Source organism: Poecilia mexicana, unplaced genomic scaffold, assembly GCF_051168715.1.
Source record: "Poecilia mexicana isolate PSO_F unplaced genomic scaffold, ASM5116871v1 scaffold_3, whole genome shotgun sequence".
NCBI lineage: Eukaryota > Metazoa > Chordata > Actinopteri > Cyprinodontiformes > Poeciliidae > Poecilia > Poecilia mexicana.
The window spans coordinates 24,475,554-24,501,915 of NW_028263372.1; the positions used below are offsets into that span (position 1 = coordinate 24,475,554).

Consider the following 26,362-nt stretch of genomic DNA (forward strand, 5'->3'; position numbering starts at 1 on the left):
TAAAAGCAAATCCATTCATAACTTTGCTTTTTTTTCCGTATCATCTTGTTGGTTACAGAACTTTTACGTTTTGCTTCTGGTGCAGCACTTCCTGAAACATTATAAGAAGAGCCTTGGAAATATGTAAAATTATATATATATATATATATATATATATATATATATATATATATATATGTCTTTTTTATTTTGGAGCTCCATTAAAACATGCTTGACTTTTTTGTTATTTTTATTTTTTATTTATTTATTTATTTATTTTTGCAATTTATCATGTGATGCTTGTTTACCATTAAATGAAATTAAAATATATATTTTGAAAAACATTCGTTCAGATAAAACAGGCTTTGATCCGAACAAGTTTGACAGACAGTCTTCTTGCTTTTTCAGTTGGTGATTTTATCAATCATGAAAAGGAGAAGTGAAAATGTTTCTTTCCTGTCATCTCAGTGCAGCTTCCTGATGATGATGATGATCATGATGATGATGATGAAGAGAACATCCCCTCCCCTCGCCTTGTGTTTTTGTCCCGCCCTATAGAAACTGCTGTTAACTCTCAGATTGTTTACCTCCCACCGCCTGTCGGACAGGAAGTCCCAGCAAGCGCCCCAGAACCTGCGCATCTCTCTTCAGCTTCTGCTCGACGCTTTCTTACTCACGTCCGATTGTTCGCGTCATAACGGACTGAAAATGCAGCGGAACATCACCAAGTCCCATGTCTTGATCGTGGTAGTTTTTCTTATCATCCTGGTGTAAGTGTTTGACTTTTTTATTATTATTTTTTGATGTAGTGATGCAAGAAAAGTAAAAAAAAAAAAAAGGGAGGGAAGGCATAAAGGCTGTAACGAATAAGAAAATTGCGTATTTGCGTGTAAAAGTGTCTTAGTTTTCATAGTTCAGAATATCATGCAAAGAAGGCGAAAATTTGCTGCCCGTATCCGTTAAATCTGGGTGTTGAAGTATAAGAATATTTATTTGTGTGAACTTAGGTGCGTCGCGTCGTGCGCCCTCCTCAAATATCCTCCGTCAAGAACTGCGAAGTCGTCTCTGAAGAACTTTCGGATGCAGTTACAGCGAATCATTTATGAGTTAAACTTGATTTGTATTTATTTTTAATTTTTACACATATATCCAACTCTTTGCTCTTTTTAATACGGGAGTAACAGATGAGAAGATATAATATATCCCGTTATGTCAGGGGTTAAAAGAGAACTGCTCCACTTCAAATTACAGTGCTTAACGGAGGGGTGTTTGTAGCCAATCTTCTCTCCTTGACATGGTCTTTTTGGTTTTTTCTGAACGACTGTAGACGACGCGTAGATAAGTGAAATTTAGTGTGAAGTGTTCTGTTGTAAAATGGTAAATATATTGTAAGCGTCACCAAAAACGGAAGTTCTACACCGGAATTTGTGAAGCTAAAAAAAAAAACACTAGCGGAAAATTATCGTGTCATTCGGAATAAGTAAAAATGTAGAAAACCCAAGCGCATGGTGTTGCTATAAGGGGGAAAAGGCTGAGTTAAGTTTTCTCCCTGTAAGTGTACGGCTTAAAAATATTAATATTTAAACCGCTTCCTTGTGGGCTAAAGCAGCCTCCATTGTTCTGTGTGTTGTACTCAAGTGTCAAAACAATTCTCTGAAGCTGCTATACCTAGAACTGGGTGTGTTGTTCTTTTTATCCCCTGCTTTTCTTTTGCTTTATTTTGTTTTATTTTTTGCATCTTGTAAAATTCTCACATGAGTAACTCCTGTCCATGAGTTACATATTTGCAATGTAGCTGAAGTGAAACTGTGATCCCAGTGAAATAATGCTGGTTTAAATGTGTTTTCTTAGGCTGCTTTGGTTTCCTCTCAGCCTGGTTGTTGCCTGTTTTATTTACACAATCGCAGCTCACTTGTCATAATTAAGGTCTTGCGAAAATATTCACACCCATATCTTTCACGTTGTGCATTACTGTGAAATAAAAGTGAAGTGATGCATCGTTTGCTATTTTTTAAAATTATTTTACTAATATAGTTCTGAAGAGTGTGGTGTGCATTTGTGGTCAGGCCCCATTTACTACGACACTACTAAATAAAATACAATCCAACTAATCACTTAATAAACTGAATTCACCTGTGTGAAGCTCGATCACACTAAAACACACAGCTGTTCAATAAATGAGGTGTGATAGAAATAGAATAGAATAGAATAGAATAGAATAGAATAGAATAGAAGTACTTTATTCATCCCAACCAGGAAATTACTGTGCAGCCTAACCTATTGATGTGTAAATAAACAGCGTCATGCAGATTAAGGGTCGCAGCAGACGAGTGGTTATGATGGTATGCATCGGTGTGGCTTAACCATCAGTCCGTTTTTGTTCTCAATGTGGCGTTAGAAAAATCAAAGCGTGAATTCACACTGTAGCATTATCAACCAGCATCAACACTGAGAACTTCTCTCCAAAATATAACTCAACAGAAATATTTCAACTTCCTGACAGCATTATATGGTAATAGTAAATTAATTCTACAGATATAATTTTCAAAGAGTGGAAGTTGTGACAGGTAGGAAAACTTAGAAGTGTAAATAACTATGTGGGACATATTTGGATTTCATATTCTATACTGAAATGCCCTCTGTATATTCTGGACAAACCTGAGTGAATAAAATAAATAAAATTGTCAAACATTTGTGTTATGTTTGTGCAGTAAAAATGGTTGTTTGTGCCGCTATCATTTTAAAAAATATTAATAGAAAAAGTTTCCATTGGTCATCAGAGGTCTTTATTAATATCTTCAAAACAAAAACAGCACAAACTAAAATATGCAGTTAAAGTTTAATAAGCTTTGGCTGCTTCCTACTCCTTTTCATTCTGGGTATGAAAATTTTGTTTTAATATTTTAGTTTTTCCTTTTCTCTCTCTCGCTCTCATATTTGACATTTTCAAAATAAATAACGATTTTGTTTCAAACACCCACCACACTTTCCAGATATTTGTTTGAAAACTAGTTATATTCATTTCTCTCGGTAGTTATGCATAGTTTGTATCGGTCCATCATGTAAAAACCTCAGTAAAATACATCAAAGCCTGAAATGCAATGAGAAGTTAAAGAGGTTTGAACACTTTTTCAAGTGCTCTGATCGTTCATTTTATTTTGGTTTTTGGTTTAGTTTACCTGTTCCAGTGTTAAATGTTCTTTTGAAAATACAGTTTATTTATTTTTAGCAGGATGTTGCCTGCATTATTATGTCATTACCATTAAATTAGTTTAAAATGGTCTTCAAACAATATTATCATTTATTGCAATAATTTTTGAGACAATTAGTCGCTCAGCAAAATTTGTTACCGTGACAGGCCTATCAGTCTATCATGCCTTTGCCAGGAAGCAAAAACAAAACTCTAAGTCGGAATTAGTTTTGCAGTTTGAATGCATACATGCCAAATTTGGCATTTATATGTTTGTCTAAGGAAGCAAACAGAAATTACCACTGCCTTTTTGTTTTGTTTTTGTTTGGATTAAGCCTTTTTAAAAGGACAGGGATTAATAAATTACCTTCTGTATCAAACTCACTTCCAGGAAAAGCACACCTAATGTAATTCATACCATAGTTTTACTAGCAAAGTATTTCATGGGACCTTCGTGGAAAAGGGTGTGGTGGCTAGACGAAATGCACATCAGTTGAGTTCCATTTGAATAACTATTTGTTTGCAATCCTGCTTGTGGTAGTGAGTTTTATTTTTTACATTAGCCTAATCTGAAGCCACTCTGTTAGGAGTATTGTTCTCCACTTTTCTTGGTAAAGGTCTAGAGATGTTAAATTATTTCTTCCCTCCAGGTAAACATTTCTGTGAAAGATAAGCGCAGGCAATTAGCAACGCCTTTGGTTCATCATTAAATGGTTTAACAGGGACAATTAAATGTTTTGTAGTAGTATGATTTTATGAAGAGATGTGTACAATATTCATTCAAGGAAATTCAACTGTGTTCCTATATTGTTAACAGAGGTAGCTTTTGATTTTGTGGATATATTATCATAAACTAGCAAAACAATGTTTCTACGTTTCTACTCCTTCCTTTGGCAAATATTCAGTATTTCACAGCTTTGACTAAGAAAGATTAGTATACAGATCATCCCTGTGTGGTTCACAGGGAAAAAATGAGAGTTTAGAGAGCTTTGAAAGCTTAAGTATTAGTTGAAAAATCGCTGTATTACAACAAACAGACCTCTTGACATTTGCATGTGCGTTCCTGCTGCAGAACCGGTGTGAGCGGCTTGCAGAAAACATGGAACGTTTTCTACAGCATTCATGTAAATTTTTGGTGTCCAAATACGGGAGAGGTATAACACTAGTTTGCACCTTTCTTTTAAAAGTGAGGCGAGTTGTTCCTCTTGCTTCACTGTTCAGGAACCTGTGGGTGTAACTATCAGATCACTGTTAGTGTTGCTGTAATCATCGCTTTACAGCCAACCTCTGGATGTCAGGAGACGACATACATTCGATACAGATTATCTCCAAATATTTTAAATAAGATTTCCATGGAGAATATTCTGTTCATATCCATGTTAGTCAGCACATTATGAACATCTACAGCAATTGACTTAAAAATAGAAACATAATTCTTCCATATCTAACTGGGAAAGTTGATCCGCCCAGGCTTTTGTGTCGATATAGTCGTCTTCTGACTCTGTATCAATCTTCCACCGTTTCATATCCTCTGCTTTGTACCTTTGCATTGCCATCCTAAGACTACCGATAATAAAAATTGCTCAGTCTTACATGTAATTTAATTATGCCATTACCTGAACATGATTGCCATTTATTTTAGTGACCCCAGCTTAGCTCTTACGACTCTTAAAATATGTGAGATGATGCAAATGATACCAAAATAACTCAAGATTACCTTCTCCTGGTAGGCATGATTTACTGGAGATGAGTGGAAAGTTAGAAGTTATTTCAAATTACCTGTTGTCAAACCCGGCCAGTGGGTGAGCTCCCACTTTACCAGCCGAGAACAGCATGTTGGGACAGGAAGTGGGGAGAGAATCCTGTCTTTCAGAGAGAGCAAGCTGATCATTGTTTTGTGGAGGATGTTTCTTGCCATTATGATAAGTGCTTCTTTGGCAGTAAGCCACATGTTCTGTGTTCATAGATCATCCTAGCTTATGGGAATGTCAGTGTTCAAAATGAATGAGAACAGATAGCAAATGACAGAAACATCAGGTGTTTCTTTTTGGCTGCTTCTTTTTTGTAATAATCTTTACTACATTTAAGTAGCAAAATGTAGGCCACGTAAACTCTCATCAAGTTTTCCTCCATTCTTTTGTTTTAATTTAGATTTCACTTCTTTTGGGTTGGAGTCTATCAGTATCAGCCAACTTTTAGAAAATGGCCTGCTTGACCTTAAAAACTATTAAAATAAAATGTTTCTTTCTGCTGTAAAGAAAAGCAACCCCCGATCATTATCCAGTGGAAATGCTGTTCTTTTGTTGACACATTCTACTACAAGGTGGTGAGGGGGGTTTAAAATGACCCGGGTGTTTCCTCTGCTCCGAGTGCAGGCTGTTGTTACAAGAAACACGTAAGACTCAGAGTAAGAAATTCCTGAAGCTCCTGCAGCTACTTGCCTGGTTTAATTTTAGTCTTTTTATCAGGTTTTTGCAATCACGTATTCATGTAATGTGGAAATTTGTCTCCTGATTCATAGCTTTTCAGAATGGGAGTTTTTTGTTTTTGTAGCACTTCTGAAAACATTGCCTGAAGTTCAGTTGAAATACCTCTGCTCAATGCTTGTTGAACAAGAGTGGAAATAAGGAGAACTGTACATATTAGCTTCTTCTATAATTCTAAGATAGTTTCCACTGTACGTCTTAGTGCATATAAAGGTACATTTGGTTGTTTAACTATTAAAATAGGCAGGTATAAGTCTCCACTGTATTGCAAATGTGAAAAAGGCAGGAAAAAACTCAACTTTATGCCAGCTTCTCCACATTCAGCTTCTCACCTTCCAAAATTAGGGATGGGAGCTCAAAAACATTGTCTATTTAGTGATTAACAATTGTGATAACCACTTCACAAAACAGATTTACCCCAGTGGTTAAAATGGTATTTTCCATTGTTTGGACATTCTTTTGATCAGTCTACAATTAGAAAGGGTTTTAGTGAAAATTTTAGAGCTTGGATGCATGTATTGCTTTGTTGTTATCTATATTTAAGGATAGAAAAAAAGGCTATTGAAAGAATGCCATTTTAATTAATGCAAAATGACATTAAAAATTTTTTTTTTCTTGGACTAGTTAGCCGCTGTATTTCTACAGCCATTGCTGTAGAGACAGCAACAGTTAGCTGCTTGGTTGACTTCCAAACAGTGAACTCAACCTCATTGCTACGTTATCGTGACAATGAGAATAAAATATAAACATAGACAGCTTAAAGACAAGCAGAGCCAATCTGAAACATTTAGTCAAAGTTGAGTTTCCTCTTGCTGCCTAACTTGCTTTTTCAGTTATTGCAAAATCTGGCAGGCAGTAGTGAACCAGCTGACTTTAAAGCTTACTTCCTATAAACACATTTAGTACTGCAGAGGATTTTTTTTTTTATCCCACGAAAAATGCTATAAAGAATTGTTTAACCAGAGCATTTGTTTTTGCTCATCTATTCCATGCAGTTTGTGAACACTGGTTTATCACTTCCCAGCACACGCAGCTACAATGGCAGTTTGTGAAAATATTACAAGATATTAACAACCAGCCTGTGTTTTGTGACTCAGAATAACATACAGAGGCAAAGTCATTGGGCAGCATGTAAAATGTGAATAAAACAATATTCATGACATGTAGGAGGAAGAGAAGGCGGTTCTGTAAAAATCAGCAATACAAACTTAGCCCTATGTTGTCATCATTAGGAAAAGCATTAACTTACCCAAAAATATAATTTTACCAGATAATCAATGCGTTGCTTTTTTCAGGGTGCTAACTTTTGTCTTTCCATTTTGTCTTGTGTTTCTTAGATGTGCAAATGGTGTCAAGTGATGATTAGTGTACGATCAAACAGATTTAATTTTTCTTTTTTAAGAAAACATTTCAGTTCATTGAACATTTTTGGTGAGTGTCTTAAGTAAAATATCCACTAAAGGCCAATTACATTTTTACAAAGAACAGTCTTAGCTTCACTGATATGCTTTACACCCAAAATAATTCTTATTGCAAAGAATCCTATTTGAGAATAGATGTTTTACTGTATTCATGTACTGTGGGTTTTTCGTGCTTGTATTCTGGTGTTCCTCACAGCAGTTTCATCTGGCTTTAAAAACAGCATGGCAAATGTTTTACTCAAAGTCAGGACTCTGGGTGAGCCTCTATAAAATGTTAATAATAAATCCAGAGCGATCACACTTTGGGCATTCTGGGAATCGGAAGAATGTTAGCAGAAACGTTGTTTCATATGGAGGGAACGGATAGTGGGGTAGTAGAGAGCATGGCTGAGCCCTGGTTCTTTCTTCTGGATTCCTTTGTATATTCGAGTGGCATAGCTACGGAAGCGCATTGCTATCACGCAGGAAAAAAAATTTTTTCGATCGCTATCTCGTTATAACGAGATACGTATCTCGTTAAAACGAGATAAGTATCTCGTTAAAACGTGATAGTATGTCGTTTTAACGAGTTACGTATCTCGTTATAACGAGATCGTTATAACGAGTCACGTATCTCGTTTTAACGAGGTTACGTATCTCGTTTTAACGAGATAATTTTAGGTCCAGGAAGTGGCGGTATTATGCTAGGCTAGTACAGTGGCTAACATGAATTGGTCAGGTTTCCCTTCATGTTTGGTCTACAACATGTAGAGATACGGATGCTGCTTTGCACTGTGGTTAAAACCATTAACATCATGCCTACTCTGACAAGATCCTAAACAGAACGGGACTGCACAGAAGGAGACGTCAGTCCGGTCCTCTAGCTGTGGCGGCGTTCCTGACTGGATCGAAGCTGAAGTTGGCTTTCGATTGTAGCTTCTGATTCGGGAAATGGCTAAAGGGAGATTATAACGGAGGCTCAGATGTATTTGCTGGACATTTTCTGGTCAGATTTTTTATTAGAACAGTACACTTGCTGAACAACGGCAACGGCTGTTCGTAACCAAGCAACCGAAATCAACAGAAGGCTCGATAGTGGCAAAAGACAAAACTAGATCCTGTTAAACATTCTTCAAAATAAAAGACTTCCTTTCTCCAAAATAAATCATAAATCAGCAAAAGCTGAATGGCCTCCTTTAAGCGTCCTGAGAAACAATCATCTAATGATCCTGATTCATAAATCTCTACTCGGCTTGGCTCCAGCATAGATCTGTTAATTCCCATTCTTTACTTTTTAATAATATTTTTTCTTTTGCATGTTCCACGATTATTCATCTCTGATGCTATGTTGCATCACTATAAATCGAATCTGAAAAGTTGTTGCTATCCCAGCTGATGGATCCCTGTGAACCACACAAAAAGGCAGGTGCTCTAGGACAAAAAAGTGAAAGAAAACAGAAGGTTAAAATAATAACAAACATTGTAAATGTGATAGGAGTTCATTTCTAATGCATTCCAGATGCAAAAATATTTTTAAATCTCTCATTACTGAGGTTTCAATTCAGATAAAGATTTCACAAATTACAAACTAGGTTTGAAATATTCTGCCATTAGCGCAGATTAGAATAATCTACTCCAGATTTGAAGTGTCGATGTATGTTCGTTTTTAAAGCAGAATAAATGATTTCTTAACATTTATATGTAAAATATAATTTCCATGATTAGTTACTTATTTACAGTCATATGCCAAGTCATATGTTAAGTATAATTTACATGATTATTATTATTCACCGAATTTAACTTGACTGTACACAATTCCAAAAGGTGACGAGAAAAATAATTAAAGTCAAAGCTTTATGTATGATTTATTTTGGAGAGAGGAAGTCTTTTATTTTGAAGAATGCTTAACAGGATCTAGTTTTGTCTTTTGCCATTACCTAGCCTTCTGTTGATTTCGGTTGCTTGGTTACGAACAGCCGTTGCCGTTGTTCAGCAAGTGTACTGTTAAAACAAATCTGGACAGAAAATGTTCATCAAATACATCTGAGCCTCCGTTATAATCTCCCTTTAGCCATTTCCCGAATCAGAAGCTACAATCGAAAGCCAACTTCAGCTTCGATCCAGTCAGGAACGCCGCCACAGCTAGAGGACCGGACTAACGTCTCCTTCTTTGCAGTCCCGTTCTGTTTAGGATCTTGTCAGAGTAGGCATGCTGTTAATGGTTTTAACCACAGTGCAAAGCAGCATCCGTATCTCTACATGTTGTAGACCAAACATGAAGGGAAACCTGACCAATTCATATTAGTCACTGTACTAGCCTAGCATAATACCGCCACTTCCTGGACCTAAAATTATCTCGTTTTAACGAGTTATAACTCGTTAAAACGAGATACGTAACTCGTTAAAACGAGATACGTATCTCGTTATAACGAGATAGCGATCGAAAAAATTTTTTTACTGCGTGATAGCAATGCGTTTCCGTACATAGCCTCCTGACTACCAGTAGTTCGTTTTTGTCCTCTGTACAGGACATTTCTAAACTTGAATATCTCCCACCCCCTCCATCTACTGAATTAATTCCTTTTGGTATCTGGAGAGGACATTTAGGGCTTTTCAATGATACCACATGTGAAGGGGTGGGGCTTTTGTACGTATCTTTTTCTAATTCATAAAAATTGCGTTCATCAGTAATAACACATTTTATGGGAAAAGACAAAGTAAGTGCATAAAACCTTTTATTACCTTACAAAGAATGTGGGATTAAAAAAATGGTGATTGGACAATATTTTTTTTTCTGGTAGTCAGGAGGATAGTGGTGATTTTAAGATAAGAAATGTATTCCTGTGGACGACCTAAAATCTGTATAAAACAAGCAAACAGTTGTTTGGTTGTCTGGAATGAACAAATTATGTGCCAGTTTCAGTATATTGGTTTGTTTACAGGTAGAAAATAGAAGGTGGACTGGACAAAATAGCAATGAATGGGAATAGTTAGTGAAAGATTAAATGTTCTGGACGTAAATTGCAAAATATTTACAAAGTGAGTTAACCATTAATGTCTACAAGGATCAAAATACAAACCACTTTTACTCCAAAATGTTTAATAATACATTTCCTTACACTGGCTCTCTGTAGCTTAGAGAATAGACTTTAAACTGACACTAGTTTATAAATTACTGAATGGCTTAGCACCAAAATACATTAAGGATCTGTCGTTGTTGTTGTTGTATCAACTTTTCAAATCTCACTTCTCTTCACTTTATTTTACCACGTTTTTTTGTTTATTGTGTTATGTTTTTGTCATGTAAAGCACTTTTAACCTTGTTACTGAAATGTGCTATGAAAATAAACTTGGCTTAATGTGGGCAATGTATCGAGAATACTCGATGTATCGCGATATTTTCAATTCACGATAGTTAAGATGGCTATATCGCAACCATTGAGTATATATTGCTATCCATTTTGTATGGATGTATGGATGTGTAACCCTTCTATGTCTGTCTCAGGTCCAACAAGTTGACGTCACAACAGAAACATTCAGGTTTAGTGTATTTATTCCAACAAAAGAGAAAATCAAATTGTTGGTTAACATCAGTCCAGCAGCTTCTGCCCCTATACATTAAATAAAATACAATAAATAACCCTAAACAAACTACAAGAGCAATATCTCCCAATGAGCAGTTAGCGTTAACATTTGTAAAATTAAACGTATCTAAAATGGACAACATTAATAATGACAACAGTTAAAAAAACATATACAAAACATGACGTCACTTTTGAAACATTGTATGTTATTACATTTGTCTAAAATATATGTTAAAATATAATATTTGTGACGAAAACACACAGCTACAAACAGCAACAGAAAAAGGAGAAGGGGCCCGTCAGTTACCGGTTGCTATGGTAACCACCAACTGCCAAGAGCAACAAGTGCCAATAAATCTCTGAAGAAACAACTTGTTGACTAACCAAAATAATATGATATTGGTTTCATTATGTCTTCACAGATTTGTATATGGCTACTTCAGAGAAAGCTTTACATCTATCAGGTGAGTAATAAAAACACTACACTTTTTAAAATATATATAATTAAACACTGTTAGAGATTTCCACTGAGTCTGTCAATGTTCAACAAATCTCATGACCATTTTGTATCTCCATTTCATTTCGTCACATGATTTGAAAACGTGCTTTTGTTTTCCGTTAAAGATTTTGCAGCCAAGTGTGTGTTGTCCCTGAGAAGGATTTATTTGACCTGGAAAATAAACTTGATGAGATAGATAGGAATGAGGACGGGCAGTGCCAGAAAAGCAGCTGCAAAACGGGAGAAATGATAATGGAATCAGGGTAAGAAGCCTTTTTTTGTTGTTGTTGTACATTGTTGTTAAACACTATTATGGTTTATTATAGCTAAAAAATGTACTAGAGCTTTAAAAACCATATAAAACACCACTGCTCAAAAAAATAAAGGGAACACTCAAATAACACATCCTAGATCTGAATGAATGAAATATTCTCATTGAATACTTTGTTCTGTACAAAGTTGAATGTGCTGACAACAAAATCACACAATTGAGTTTGTCTGATTTAATGTTAGGTGTTATGTCTCAGTGTATCATGGCTTCTTCCTGTGTGAAAGGAGATCATGTTTTTAAGAGAGACCCTATTGTCTCTATCACACCAGATATTGAAAGCAACTGAGGTTCTTTCTGAGAACATGATTTTGCTATCTCTAGTTGCGTTATTATTTTTATTTTTTCCAGTTTCAAACATTAGATTTTGTCCCCTTCAGCTAGAAAGCAGTGTCCTTAAAGGAATAACATAAGACAAGTGAGCTTCCTGGAGGAACCTTTGGTATGTGGCAAGGAATTTTATCAAGTTCATGATCCAACGATCCCGGCAAAGCCTGGGATCCTGCAGGAAGAGGAAAAGTTCCCAATCTGAAGGGCTCTGGTTGAGTTGGCCTAAATCAACAAAAAATAAACTTTACAAAGGGTAGATGTGAGACCTTTGAACCGGCAGAACAATTTTAAACAACCTGTAAGCCACGTTTCAGTGACTTAACCCTGTGTGGATGTTACTGACATGTTATCAAGAGTTTTAGGAGTTGTTCACTTCTCTTATTTTGTCTCACTGAGCAAAGTGATTTCTTTTTAAAATTAACTGACAGGTTTAAGTTTAGCAACCTTTTAGTAACCCCGTAGTGTTTTTGCAGCCATGTTTAATTTAAAAATTATAGGAACAAAAGTGTTTCTGCCCAGTCACTTTAAAGTAGTTTGTACTGAAATTAGGTTGGCAAAATTATTACTGGTCATTTATGTAAAATTTCAGGGTAATTAAAAGGTGTTTAGATTTTAATAAATAGGATTTATCCATTGGTTTAAAAGAAGGTATATGAAAAAAAATGTTCAGAAATGTATTATGCTTTGTTTTTATAATAAACTTTTAACTACAATCAGAAAATTCACAAATACATTTTCTTTACATGCCCAAACAATTTTCTGACAAATTATGAAGTATAATTATGAATTTGAAGTACACTAGCTAAAGAAACATAATAACCAACAAATGCAACATTATATTTCTCCTCTGTACTGAATAAAAACCCCATATCTAAAAACACCAGGCTTCTCATTTAGCACATCTTAGGGAATGTGCCATTTTCAGATAGCTGACATTTATCTGACATTAAATTGCTTATAATTGATTAAATAGTAAAGATTTACTCTCTAAGTTAATCTTTTATGATTTATAAAATGTCCTGCACGTACAACTTCTGTCCTTCAAAATAAAATGCAGCAGCTGATTTTTCCTTCTCTTCTCCAGACTAAAATATGCTCAGCCAAGCACGCTGACTGGGTAAGCATCACAACACATTTGATTCTACTGTGCAACTTTGTTCTTGCTTTAGTATTAAGTTTTAGTTTTTTGTTTGTTTGTTTGTTTTCCATTTTAAAACAATGAGGAAATAAAAAGAGGAAAAGCTTTTCCAGATTCCTGGTAGTATCCTCAAACAGGAAATTACTTAAGAGAAAAAAAACCCATCTTCCATTATTTAATTTTGTGTTTTAGGACATCATATAAATTCTTAAATTACATGTGTAAGAAACCCCAATGACCACTCCTTCACCACCGTGCTTCAACCATTGGTATTAGGATGCTTGTGGTGTTATGTTTGGTTTCTTCTTCTCTAACTATGGTGCAATTCTTGTTCAGCTTTTTTTCACTGTTGTCTTTTTTCTGGCTCAGTATGTAAAACCTTGTAGTTGAAAGAGGGATTTGCTTGTTTTCATTATGTGTTTTTATTGCTCTAATGTTCCTTAGTAAGTACAGGAACAAACATGAGCATTTAGGTTTTTCTTTGAATTTGTTGAAAAACAAGAAAAGTAAGTTGGTCGAAGGTTGAGTGATGAGTGCAAATGAAACGATTATACTGGTTTTTGTCAGTAAAGATCAGTAAATTGAAATGTTTCTTCAAGTCAAAACTATTTTTTTAATATTAAATATATTCCGGACAATTTATTGTACAGTGGAAATAAAAATAAATAAATAAATAAATAATATATATATATATATATATATATATATATATATATATATATATATATATATATATATATATATATATATATATATATATACCATGATTAAAATTTTAGCTTTTTTGAAGTGGTAAAACATGAAGCTATGAAACATTGCTTCAAAACATTTCTACCTTGAATTGTGACATTTGTACAATTAAACTGATAAAACACAAAAACAATAGAGATTTTAAGTAATAACTTTTTTTTTTTACTACTTTCTTAAATACTGCAGGATACATGTTGCATTAAAGGTGAAAAGAGTTGAGAATTGACTTAACTTGGTCTCTTTATATCTGCTGTAGCTGTGGATTTTGCAGTGTATGCTTACATAACTAAAATGCAATGCAGCTGGTGTTTTTTCTAATACCTGTTGAGTAGCTTCAGGTTAAAAAGCAGTAATCAGGATGGCAACCCACATGTTTTAGAACAATGGGCAGGCCAACTATGTGATGCTACTTGCTAAAGCTTATTAGCATTAAACTCTTCATCAGTCATTAGAAACCAAAAAAAGGAAGATAAGTTTCCTGCCTTTTAGATCATATCAGAATTTGCTCCGATGTAAAACTACCCTGTGATCATTTTGTTTATAAATGCATTTCCCTTTTTTCCCAAGACGGAGCGATGTGAACGCCGTGACAAACTGGAACGTTCCTCTCGTCTGGGAAGGGACCTTTGATCCTGTGGTCATTGATGCAATCTATAAGAGAATAAACCCAAGAATAGCTGTGGTGGTTTTTGCTGTTGGCAAGTACGTAATCAGAATATGTTGTGGAAAAAGACGCTTTACTAGGTTGCTGTTTCTTTTCTGTATTGCTTGTTTTTTTTCCTCACTAATTGTAGGCCCTCGTTGTTTGCTTTCCCCAACCAGGTACACTCGTTTTCTACAGAAATTTATTGAGACAGGAGAGAAGTATTTCCTTGTCGGCTTCAATCTCACTTACTACGTTCACACAGACAGAGAAAACGAAGTCCCCAAGGTGAGCTGCTTGTATTTTTGTTCTTAGCCCTGCAACAATTGTGAGAAGCATTTTAATACCTCTTACTCAGACAAATCAAATACAGATTTGATCAGGCAAACTTCTGTTTTTAAAAAAAATCAATTAGTCCAACAACTTTTACTGACTACAGACAATATAATCAAATAATTTCGCCCCACTTTTAAAAGTTAAATTCTTCTCTGAGCCAATGCTGGTTGGATTTTTTTAAAAGAACCAAAACAGCTTTTTGTAATTATTCATGCTCTCTTTGTCTAGTTTTAGAGATCCTTTGATTATCTGAAACATAAAAGTGCAACAAAGTAAACATTTTAAAATTGAGAAGTGGTAAATATGTTTTCATCTCTAGACTCTTTGTGCAGACTTGACTCATCAGATTACTGTTTGTAAAAATGATATTTTTTACAAACAGTAAAATAAAAAAGAAAGAGAGAGGCTATGGGGATGGATACAGTTTCAGAAAAGGAAGAGACAGCAGCTATGAAAAAGAAAGTTGTCTGAAATATTATACTTACATGCTAAACTGTGTTGGTTCATGTTTTGGATTGGAAAGTTCAAAAGTCATAAAAACTTTTGCAACGACCTGTATAGTTTGCTGATGACAACCTGATATTTGTCTCTGAATTACCCGGAACGAAAGCAAAGTCGCTTCTCACTAAATGCTGAGAGCAGAAGCTTTTCCAAGAAAAAGGATAGTTTTCTGAGCCTGTCACTAATCCCCACCGGGTCACTGGCAGCAGGAAGAGCTGCAAACCCAGTCCTGCGTGACAAAACCTGCCAATCAGGCTGAAAAAGAAAATTCCAGGAAAGAAATGTTCGTTTCTGTAATTAGAAACTTCCTTTCTAACAGAAAAATTCTTGCTTTGTTTGAGCGTCCGCGGTGGCGACCGGGCGGCGGTGCCGGATCCCCCGCGGCGGCCAATAGGCCTGAGCGGTGCTGAGCTGCGAGGGCCGTTCGAGGCTGCTTGCAGCTTCAATTGCTTTTGCTTTCAATATTTTTTTTTTTCTGAAAAGAAATATTTGTTTCCTTTTATTTTTGCCTTACCTTTATAAAAATGCATAAGTTGGGTGTGCTGTGGTGGCACAGGAGTTCAGCAAACCCATGTATGGAAGCCTTAGTCCTTGACGTGGCTGTCGCAGGTTCGATTCCCCGCCTGGTGACCTTTGCTGCATGTCTTTCTCCATCTCTCATTACCAACTTTCCTGTCAATTAACTATCAAATAAAGGCCACTAGAGCCAATCAAACCTTTAAAAAACAAATGCATAAGTCTGGCATTTCTCCATCTTTTTTCAGGTAAGTTAGTGTGTTCCAATCTGTATTTTACCACTTTGCATGTTCAATTTTTACAACTGTTTCTTTAAAAACAACACAAAAACCCCCCCCACAAAAATCATAAAACTAGACTCTGTCTTAAGGATTTGAGGACTATTGTTACCATCTAAAACCAGGAAAATTGCTTGAAGTCATGTAAGTGCACTTGCCATTTATCTTGGCACAGAAAATTCTTGACCACAAAATATGAGGAAATTCATCTTAATTATGAGTCGTTGACTGTACTGTGACTGTGACTTGCTATAGCATCTCAGATGTATTAAATAAAAGAGGAAATTTTTTTTGTTTTTCAGCAAAAAAATGTTGTGTTGCAACAAAAGTAAGATGCTTAACTTAAAGTCTGAATGCAGAAAATGAATGTGTTGAGACTCATTTATTAAAATGCAAGATAATTTCCTTGAAGGTACTTGATACAACCGATTCACAAAAATAAGCAGGACAGGTTATGACACGCCTGTAGCTTCTTGTTATAATTGCTCCTTTCTGAGAATTGAAACAAAAACATATCTGGTGTCATGGTTTACAGAAATGGAAACCTCCTTAATTTTATTCATAAAGAAAGTTAGACGTGCATATCTCAGTTCAAGCTATTTAAGTTTGGTAGCCATACTAAGCAGAAAAAGCACCTAGATAAATCAGTACAATTTTAAAAAAAGGCCTGAAATGCTTCCATGATTTTTTTTTATGGACCCATACAATCAAAGTGAAAGAAAAACTTCAGCAGACTGGTTTGTCTTTTTAGATAATTCAAAGAAAGCTAGAAATAACAATGGCCTTTCAAGGAAGACAGGTGAAACGGAAGACAAAGATTTAAAGCAGTGATCAGATTTCTCCTGGCATTTGTGCCAGGAACTCAAGGATCACAAAATACAAAGAAAGAGGGAATGACACAAATTGTTGTGTTCTGTGTTTTCCTGTCTTCCCTGTTTGCTTCCCAGGTGTGTCTCATTCTCTGATTACCCTCCCTGTGTATTTAAGTCCACCTGTTGTCTTTGTCTTTTGTCGGGTGCTCGTCAAGTGTTGTTAGTCTCCCTAGTGTCACGGTGCCTGTCTGTTTGCCCCGAGCTGCTTGCATTTGGACTGTTTCTACATTAAACGTTCATCTTCTTCAACCTGGGTCTCTGTGTTCTTTCTCACCACAATCAGCCACAAATCATGACACAAATGGGCAGAGAAGAGATATTTAAAGTCTTTGTGAGATGCTGTGTGGGGGAAAAAAATAGCTAGAAAATTAAGCTAAATATTCAAGGCAAATACACCAGTAAAATAAATCCAGCCTTATTAAAATGTAAATGTAGAGAATTGTGCAGAAACTGAAATATATCAATGGACTCCTTTATGGTTGTAGATGATGTAGTTTTTCTCAGAGCAGCTTAAACTGAGGGGTTCCCATTTTATTTTTGCACTGAACTGACATAATTAAGAAAAGAGACGATCTAAAATTAGCAAAAATCTGAACTTTATAGATAATATTCAGTGTTTTTTTAATACAATTTACAAAAATGGACAAAAATCTTCAATTTGAAAAACATCTTTTTCATTGCAGCAAAAGCCAGCTCTCAAAAAGGCTCACCTCAGCCCTGCATGCGGTGACGTAGTTGTGACTGTGCTAACATTTTAGCAGCACAAGGCTAAGAGTTGAGGCTAACCCCTGAGTTGATCTGTGCTGCGACTGTCTCCTAGTCAGTTTTATTTTTAGTATCAGTACTAGCAATAGTTTTGTTTTTATTAAAACTAGTGCACTAGCTACTTAGCAGACTGTTTCTCAGGCAAAACTGCGCTGCAGGTGTATTTCAGTTAAACAAAATGTCAGAGGGTACAGTTGTAGCTCATGTTGTGGACACATCCGTTCAGCTCTATGTTCTGTCTCGAGCTCAGCTCACACCCTGTGAAACTCTAAACTGTGAAACGGGCTTTGAATTTAGAAACTCTCAAAGCTGCAGCTGGTCTTGTGGTTCACTCGCCACTTCAAGCTGGTGAAAGCACTTTTTGAACAGCTAGATTCTTTAGCAATGAGGTTTTATGGTTTACTCTTGAGGTTTTCTGTGGGTTTTCAAGAACTGGGCTCATGAAATGCTGACATTTTCTGAGAGACTGTTTTATGGGGCAGAGGGAATCAGCAATCATAATGAAATCCTGAAGTTAATTCTTCTATTGATGCATGCTTGATAAGTGTAGAAAGCAAATCAATCAACAATAGAAGCAGGCAGTGTGTAGACAGATCCAGAAGCTTACAAAATAAACAATTTACAGTTAACTCAGATTAATAAATAATGATACCAACAAGAAGCGACACAGGTGAGAGCATAAAAATAGTCAGAGAACTGAAAGTAAGTTGCAGGTTAACCAGAACCTGCAACTTACTGACTTTTGAACAGGAAGTAAAGTCACAGGGGGAACACCCACATTTCAGGAGTTACTAATGATGAAAAACACTGAGCACGAGCTAAAATTACAAAAGAAACAAAAGATTGACTAATAAATCAGGCCCAGATCTTTTCTTGTCAAACTGAGCTGCAGAAATTAAGAGTTTGTTAAAAAGTCACATTAAAAACCTGCTACCAAGTCTAAGTAGTTAAAATGGAGGAAAGTATCATCAGGAGCTTGTTTTTTTTTTTGTTTGTTTGTTTGTTTGTTTTTCTTATGTTTTCCTTCTTTTATTTAAGAAACAAAACACATTGTTGCAGCAATGTTGCAGCATTTCAGTCTGGAGAAACCCATGTGCCACGACAACACTGCTCTAAATAAAAAGCATGTATGTCAAAACTTATGTTTGATATCGGATATTTAATTATTTTGTTTTATCATTCAATCTATGCTGCTTTTGTATTTATAATCATATTTATTTATTTATTTCAAACAGTTTTTTAAAAACAAAAGAACAAGTGATCAGTAGGACTGAGAAAAACATGTGCATACAAAACCAAGAACGAAATAATTTGTTTATTACACTTTTCTGTTTGAAAAGTAGTAGGAAGAAGTGAACACTTATCTAATCCACTTATCTAAATTTAATTAAATATATTACCTACTGACTCAATAACTATCAAAAATTTGTATTTAGAGCCATAATATTGATATGATAAAGAGCCAACAATAAATTATATTACACAAACAAGATGATTACAAACTCTCATGAGACAAGAAGATGTACAGATAATACTAATAGTATCAATAACGTTTGCAAAGAACAACCTGACATACAGACAAGGTTCTTTGAATTACTTTTAAAACTAGTTGATGTTTGGGCATTGTTTTAGTTCCATACTCGGTTCGTTCCATTGTTTGACCCCAGTTTGAATGTTTTGGTGGTGTTGTTTGTAACTAATTGGGTTTTTTGTTTGATTTTCCAGGTTCCTCTGGCTAAAGGCAGGAAGGTTACGGTTGTGTCCGTCCCAAGTGCAAACCGCTGGCAGGACGTTGTGCTGGGAAGGATGAAATGGGCGACTTCCACCATTGAAACGACGGTAAAAAGGGAAACGTAAAGAATTATCCAAGAAAGAAAACTTGTTTTTTTTAATGGAGATAAATAGATGCACAGATTTACAGTAAAAAGTGGAGTAAATATTAGGCAAAGGTTGACAATATACATGGTGTTCCAATATCCATAAATTTTAGTTTTCCATCTATCAAGTACTTAATGATAACCATTCTGTTATTTTCAATACACAGTCAAAATCCTATCCTGCAATCAGTCCTTCCTGCATATATATTCACATTCAATAAGTTAAAATATGCTTCCTGATGAGGCTCATTTGTCAGATTTTAAGCAGGTAAAGAAACGTTTCATTAAGCCCACATTTCAGTTTGTTTTTTGTTCATAGGTCTGATGTGATATTATAATGTTAGATGTCACATTTCTATTAGTTATGAGTGGAAAAACATCACAATTAGCAGAAATAAAAGCTTTCAAACATGTTTCTGTGTAAATAATTAGGGGTGAGAAGGGATAAATCAGCTGTGATTTACTTAATTTTGGAAGATCTCCCGTCACGTGAAACCAATCTTATTCACCAGTCTTATCGAAGTTCGCAAATGTCTGAAAATCAGCCACTGTTTCCTTTTGCTCTGCGGTGAAAGAGAGAGCTGACACGTCTACAGTCAACAATACGGCCACTTAATGACATTGTCTCTGTAATTATCAACTTTTCAGACAAAAGTAAAAGAATATCAGTCAAAACAGAATCGTCGGGTCATGCCTTTAAAAGATCCCTGTAAATAATCTATGATGTGTTTCAGTCGGCGACGGAGTTGCTGAAATAAAGGAATGTTTCAATAATATTATAATCTTTTGACTGTGACTCTATAGATCAAAATAGTTTAAACTATATATATAATTATCCCTGACTATGCCACAATCTTGGCTACAGGATGCAAAATAGATACAAGCAAAACATTTGCTTACATGTTTTGCATGTAATCTAATGTCTTATCACTAAATGCCTTTTGGCATTTTGTGATGTCAAAAAGAGGAAAGTCTTCCTTTGTGCACCCAAAGGAAAAACATCCCAAGAGTCACTAACAGCCAAAGCTTCATGTTGGCTCTGTTTAAAGCCAACATGTTTTAAGCAGCATTTAAAATTCATCCAGCCTCTGATGAACTTCACACAGCAGGAAAAACAAAAAACCATCCAAGAAACTAAACACAGAAAAACAATCAGATGAAAGGGAGTGAAAATCTTTATACATATAATTTGAATGTGAGGTTTTTAATTCTTAGCATAATTTACTTTCCCCTCTGGGGTGCGTTTGTTTTACGTTTCACTGCCTCACCTGCTGCTCATGCTGGGTAGAGTCCCAACCAAACACCCTGTTCTAACTTCATAACAGGTGGTTTGGTTCCTTTCTGAGAAGACAGGATGAAAACACTAATCCCAAAGAAGGCGTACAATTTCCCCACCCAAACTAACTGAATCCTCCATGCTAAATAATCCAGGTGCCTCCCAAACCAGTCATTTCATTGTATTTTCAGACAAGTTGAGTATTCAAATTGCTTCTTTACATTCTAGAAATAAACGCCAGCTTTACAATCATCATCCGTTACAATGTGATCTTGCATTATAATGTTTTATTAATACTTCCATTACATCCACTTTGGTTCCAGATTCGTAAAGAGGCGGATTATCTGTTCATGATGGACATAGACAGCGTCTTCCATGCCCGGTTTGGAGCCGAGTCCCTCAGTCGTCTTTCAGCTGTCCTTCACCGGGGCTACTACAAGGTAGCCTCACATAATGTTTGCTTTAAGAGACGTTAATTAAGATGAGAGATATTCAGTCTCTTTGTGCTGCTCTTATCAGTCGTTTCCAGTTCATCATATATATTATTCAAAGCCTCTCATGTTGACCTGCTTTGTCCACACAGACGACACCGAGGGACAGTTTTCCTTACGAGCGTCGACCTGAGTCCAAAGCCTTTATTCCTGCTGGGGAAGGAGACTACTACTACACTGCAGCGGTGTGGGGTGGATACCTGGAGGACATGTACAAGCTTGTCAAGTAATCATACATTAACATCTTCAACAACAAAACCTGCGCCTTTAAAATCATGTCTGTCCAGACAGACGTGTTGACTCAGGTTTTGAGTTGCCAAGACTTAGATCAAGTGAACTTTATCTCGAGTGATCAGGACTTAAACCAGGATATGCAGGGTAAACACTGCAGCTCTGACAGCCAATGCACAGCATGTTATGCTTCATTCTGAAAGGCTGATTGAAATGTTAACCAATTCATGGAGTACTTATGACTCGTAACAACAAGCTCATGTAAACTGTACTGATAGGTATTTTTCAACAACCTACGTAAAATGAACCACAGACACCTTGTGTGAGTTTTTACCAAGCTGCCATGAAATCGTGTGCTGTTGACAAGCCGCAGTAATCCATACCTGTTTATCTCAACGTGGTCCTGAATCTCTCCCACTCCGACCCATGGAAACAGGCCTTGCATAAGCTTTTCTCCACCGCCCCAAATCCTGAATTCCAGTGTCTGTAGTGAGGCCTCCCCATCGTTTGACCTCTGGCATAACTGCACATTTGGAGCGGGCGGCTGGACCGTGTTGTGCTTTCCTGATGAATGCAATCGGGCTGATTAGGGGGTCCAAAGCACATAGTTCTCCCCAATATCTTGGCAAAAACATATAAGCTCCATTTCCGCACAGGAAGTACCAGTCAGCCATCACCGTAGTCTCCTGGTACTATGGCGCTGCAACGAGCTCTCTCCTGTCGTCCTCTCGTCTGGCGTGCCATGTTGAATCTCCTGAAGCAAGTCGTGACAGTCTGGATTGTCCTTCCAGACGCTGCAGCCTGAGGTTGACCCCTGACCTCTGCAGGCGATCCAGTCGTTGAATTCTGGCGTTGTCTCGCAGAAGGTGTGAACTGTGTTACACAGGTTCCATGGGATCATTCCCAGTGCTCTAGTTCCGTTGTTGTAAACGCAGTTCCTGAGAGACCCTGGTTTGGCACCTGCCAAGGAAATGGTCTCTGGTATTTTCATCACAGTCCGTGGAAACGGAAGTACGTCAGTCGCAAGTGAACAGTTCATAGCTCCAAAAAGTCCTTTTGCGGCAGCTCCAGTTTGAAGTAGAACAGAATAATCCTTTTTGCACCACTTGCATCCCTTCGGCGCTGGGAAGCTGCGCCGTGGGCGGGTGCTCAGGCCATGGAGACACATCTGCTTGTCATCAGTGATGTTCCCTGGTCAGAGACCTGAGTTGTGTGTGGCGTAGGGCAGCTGTGCACACACATAGCAGTTCACCTCGTTCCCCTCAAAAGCGGTCCTGTTCAGCAGTCCACTGAAGTGAGGTCACTTCCCTCTCCTGAATTAGTGCTCCAACACTCTGCAGCTTGCAGTGACTGAGATGTATCCAGCTGGGTCTTTCAGCAATCTTTACAGCTGTTGGTGTGGTCATCAGCACCTGGAACGGTCCTTCCCACCGTGGACTCGCCCAGTTCTTTCGTTTGATGACTTTAATGTAGACCCAGTCTCCTGGCTCGATGGGAGCGGTCTCCTGCGAAGGAAGAGAATCAGAAGGCAGTAAATCTGCACTGGACACTTCCTTCTCTTTAAGAGTCCTGGTCATATAATCTGTTAATGTCTGTTCTTCTTCTGCTTTCTGTAAATCTTGAGAGAACAGAGGTCTGTAAGCTCTTCCATGAATTATTTCAAAAGGTGTTAAACCATCAGCTGCGGAGTGATTCTCATGTAGTTTCACCAAGTCCAAACAATCCGGTCAGGACTGGCCAGAAGTTTCCATGCATTTCCTTAATCCAAATGTCTTTCCCAAGTGAGTAGCCATGTTTTGTATCACTTGGTTTACAAAATGTGTAAAATGTTGTTAGAAAGCAAATCAATCAAGCAGGCAGTGTGTAGACAGATCCAAATGTGTAGTAGACACAACCTATGTAGTAGGTTGTGTCTACTACATTTTGTAGTAGACACAACTACTACAAAATGTAGTAGTTGTGTCAACTACTACATTTAGTAGTTGACACAACTAAATGTGGCTGAAATGTTTTACAGTGTATAGGTATTTCTGAAAAATGACACAAAAACATTTCCAGTAATCTTCATTCATAAATTTGATATTCTCTCACATTTATTCAGGAAATATGTTCATATTATAAGCTTGACAAAAAAGTAAGCTCAAAACTTGTTCATTATGTGAAAACAATTATTATTTGTCCAGAGACACATAATGAACAGTTTTATTAATAACTAGAGCGAGGCTTATCATTCAGGTTAAAAGTACCTTTTGAACATAGACACCTTTAACATTTTACATTTCCGTATTAACAATGTTTTTCATTGTTTTTATGTAAACTTAGATGTCATGTTTTTGTTTGCTGCAGTGTTAAAGTTTTTGCAGCAGGATTTGATTTCTGCTCTTTTGCCAGGTACTGTTACGAAATGTCAGAGGTAGACACCAAAAACAACATTGAAGCCGTTTGGCAGGAGGAGAGTCATCTCAACAGGTACAAAATGACACAACACTGAACTAAAATATCTAAAACAGAAAAATACTTGCACTGCATATTTGTCTGTCCCTCTTCACTGCAGGTACCTGTTGACCAACAAACCGGCCAAGGTGCTGTCTCCAGAATACCTGTGGTCTGACTATGATAAAGTAACGCCTGACATTAAAGTCGTACGGATCTCCCAGTTGGTCAAGAACTACGAAGAAGTTCGTCCAAATGGTGGACACTGATGCTCAAACTTCAGAACCTGGACGCAGGTTCTGCTCATTTTGCGTCTTTGTAGTTTTGGGGGTTTTTACACGTCTGTCTGGGGATATTCATTACTGAATATGAGTCAATTCGTACCAACCCGCTTTGATTACCAACAACTTAACTTATTTTTCTAAAATCTACTCATAGCCTATTTTGTGACAATCTGCCAGCAGGATTTTATGTTTTTGCATCGTAACCAGGCTGCAAGAAGACGTTCCTAAAACTGTTTAGGAGCGTCACTTGGTTGTTGAGCAGCCCAAGCAGAGCATCGGCATGAGTCCTTCTGATATTCTTTAACAACAATCAGAGGCTTGAATCACAAAAGTTGCACGTTGTACCCTAAAAGCCTTGAGTCTGCTCTGAGCCATGGGCCACAGTGGGAGGTCGAGACTCTGGTGTTGGTGTTTTTATATACGGGTAAGACTGGGTAAGATAAGTTTTTTGTCACTTATTTCGGAAAATGAAACTGCTGTAATAAAGATTCATTACACACAGAGTGACATATTTAAATCCTTTACTTCTTGTAATTTTGATCATTATAACTTACAAATGATTGAAAATACCAAAATTAAGTGTCTTAGAAAATGTGATTATTACAGAAGATTGGTTTAAGAAAGGAACAGCACGTTATGGCCATTACATTTATACGTTAAAAATAATTTTTTTAAAAAGTTGTATTGGGTGATATTCTAATATTTGTAGCAATAATCATCAAAATTACAAGAAATTGAGATTTAATGTATTTCACTCTGTAATAAATCTGTGTAATGTGTGACTGAATGTTTCACTTTCTGAAATGAGAGAAAGAAAATATTAAACTTGTTCATAATATTCAAATTTTCAGAGTTGCAGCTTTATATTTTGTTGTTTTGGGCACAAAGGGTAAAACTGTTGGCATCAGAAACTCTTGCTGCTATGTCCATATACTCTTTACAATTTATTTACTATTTGTGTTTACATTTTTGTTATTATATTGTCAGTGTGTGGATTTTTCTTTACTGTTGTTGACTTTAAATCCAGATGAAACCCAAAAAGCGAAAACATTTCAAATGACTTTAAAAGCCACTGACTGTAATTTGATTCTAAATTTGCGAATTATTATCATAATAACTTTGAAGGGAAACAGTTTCTTATGTTTTGTTGGCTTTGTTTTGCTTTGTTTGTTTTAATGTTATTATTTTGTTTTTACACAAAAAACAACAAAATAATAAAAACTGTTTTCTCTGTAAATCCGAAATTGCTGGAAAGATGTGAAGGAACGTTTAGTTAATTTGAGGTAAATAAAAAATCATGTAAACATGAAATACGTTATACAATGTAATTGTTCAACACCTGAAATGTTTACGTTGTTTACACAATTGAAAATGTCTTTTTATTATTATTATTATTATTATTATTATTATTATTATTATTATCAAATATTAAGATTTAAAAGCAGCACTTAAAGTTCACACACTTTTGATTCCCCTGGTCAAAATGTAATTCTAAAATCTTCTTTCAGTGAAAACACATCCTGCACTACCTGTTAGTGTTTTGTGTTTCTGTAGATTTACTGGGTTAAAAACATGCCACTGTATCTTTAAAATAAATTGTCATTGATTATAAATTTGTCAGGTGTTCACATCTGTTTTAGGACTCCAGACATTTTATCAGCATTGTTTACAAAACGTTGATCAGAGATCTTTTACTTCCACTTTCTAAAATGTTATATAAGAAGATATTCCTATTGGCAAAATGTTTTCTCTGAGTTAATTACATTTTGAATCATCTTAAAAAGGGAATTATTCCTTAAATTAACAATTAGATTTTTATTTTATTTTACTCATTGGTGTTACAGATTCTCTCACAGAAATTAAAACATAAATAAATGTTTTAACAGGAAGACCTTCATAATCACAGATGAAACTAAGAGTAGAAATAAAATGTGAAACATTTTAGAGATATTTGGTGTGTTGCAGTGAAGAGTAGAGATGCCATATTAACTTTAAAATGAATTTGATGAAGTGAAAAATTATGTTTAGGATATCTGTTTGTGTGTGCTTATTGATTTTTATGTGTGTGGAGATTAGATTTTTCTGGAAACTGCACTTTTGGTGTCTTTGTCATAGTTGCTTTGTTTTTACAATCAGAGTGTTTCATCGGTAAAATAAAGGTAAAATAAAATGTAA

At 36.1% G+C, this 26,362-nt stretch overlaps 1 protein-coding gene across 1 annotated transcript; it reads left to right on the forward strand.

Annotated features, from left to right (window-relative positions):
- Positions 1-550: 550 nt before the first annotated feature.
- Positions 551-26,362, forward strand: LOC106922789 (globoside alpha-1,3-N-acetylgalactosaminyltransferase 1-like). Its single transcript, XM_014995486.2, has 11 exons — positions 551-749; positions 11,062-11,103; positions 11,264-11,401; positions 12,881-12,913; positions 14,252-14,386; positions 14,507-14,615; positions 19,321-19,434; positions 21,072-21,188; positions 21,332-21,465; positions 23,862-23,939; positions 24,025-26,362. Exons 1-11 carry the CDS (start codon positions 688-690, stop codon positions 24,170-24,172), a joined length of 1,110 nt encoding a protein of 369 aa, XP_014850972.2. The 5' UTR covers positions 551-687; the 3' UTR covers positions 24,173-26,362.

Excerpts from the sequence above, each read along its gene's own strand:
- LOC106922789 (XM_014995486.2), top strand. The coding sequence starts at position 688 with ATGCAGCGGAACATCACCAAGTCCCATGTCTTGATCGTGGTAGTTTTT. Across the intron at positions 12,914-14,251 it reads CAGCCAAGCACGCTGACTGG|ACGGAGCGATGTGAACGCCG; the intron begins GTAAGCATCACA and ends TTTTTTCCCAAG. Across the intron at positions 14,387-14,506 it reads GTGGTTTTTGCTGTTGGCAA|GTACACTCGTTTTCTACAGA; the intron begins GTACGTAATCAG and ends TTCCCCAACCAG.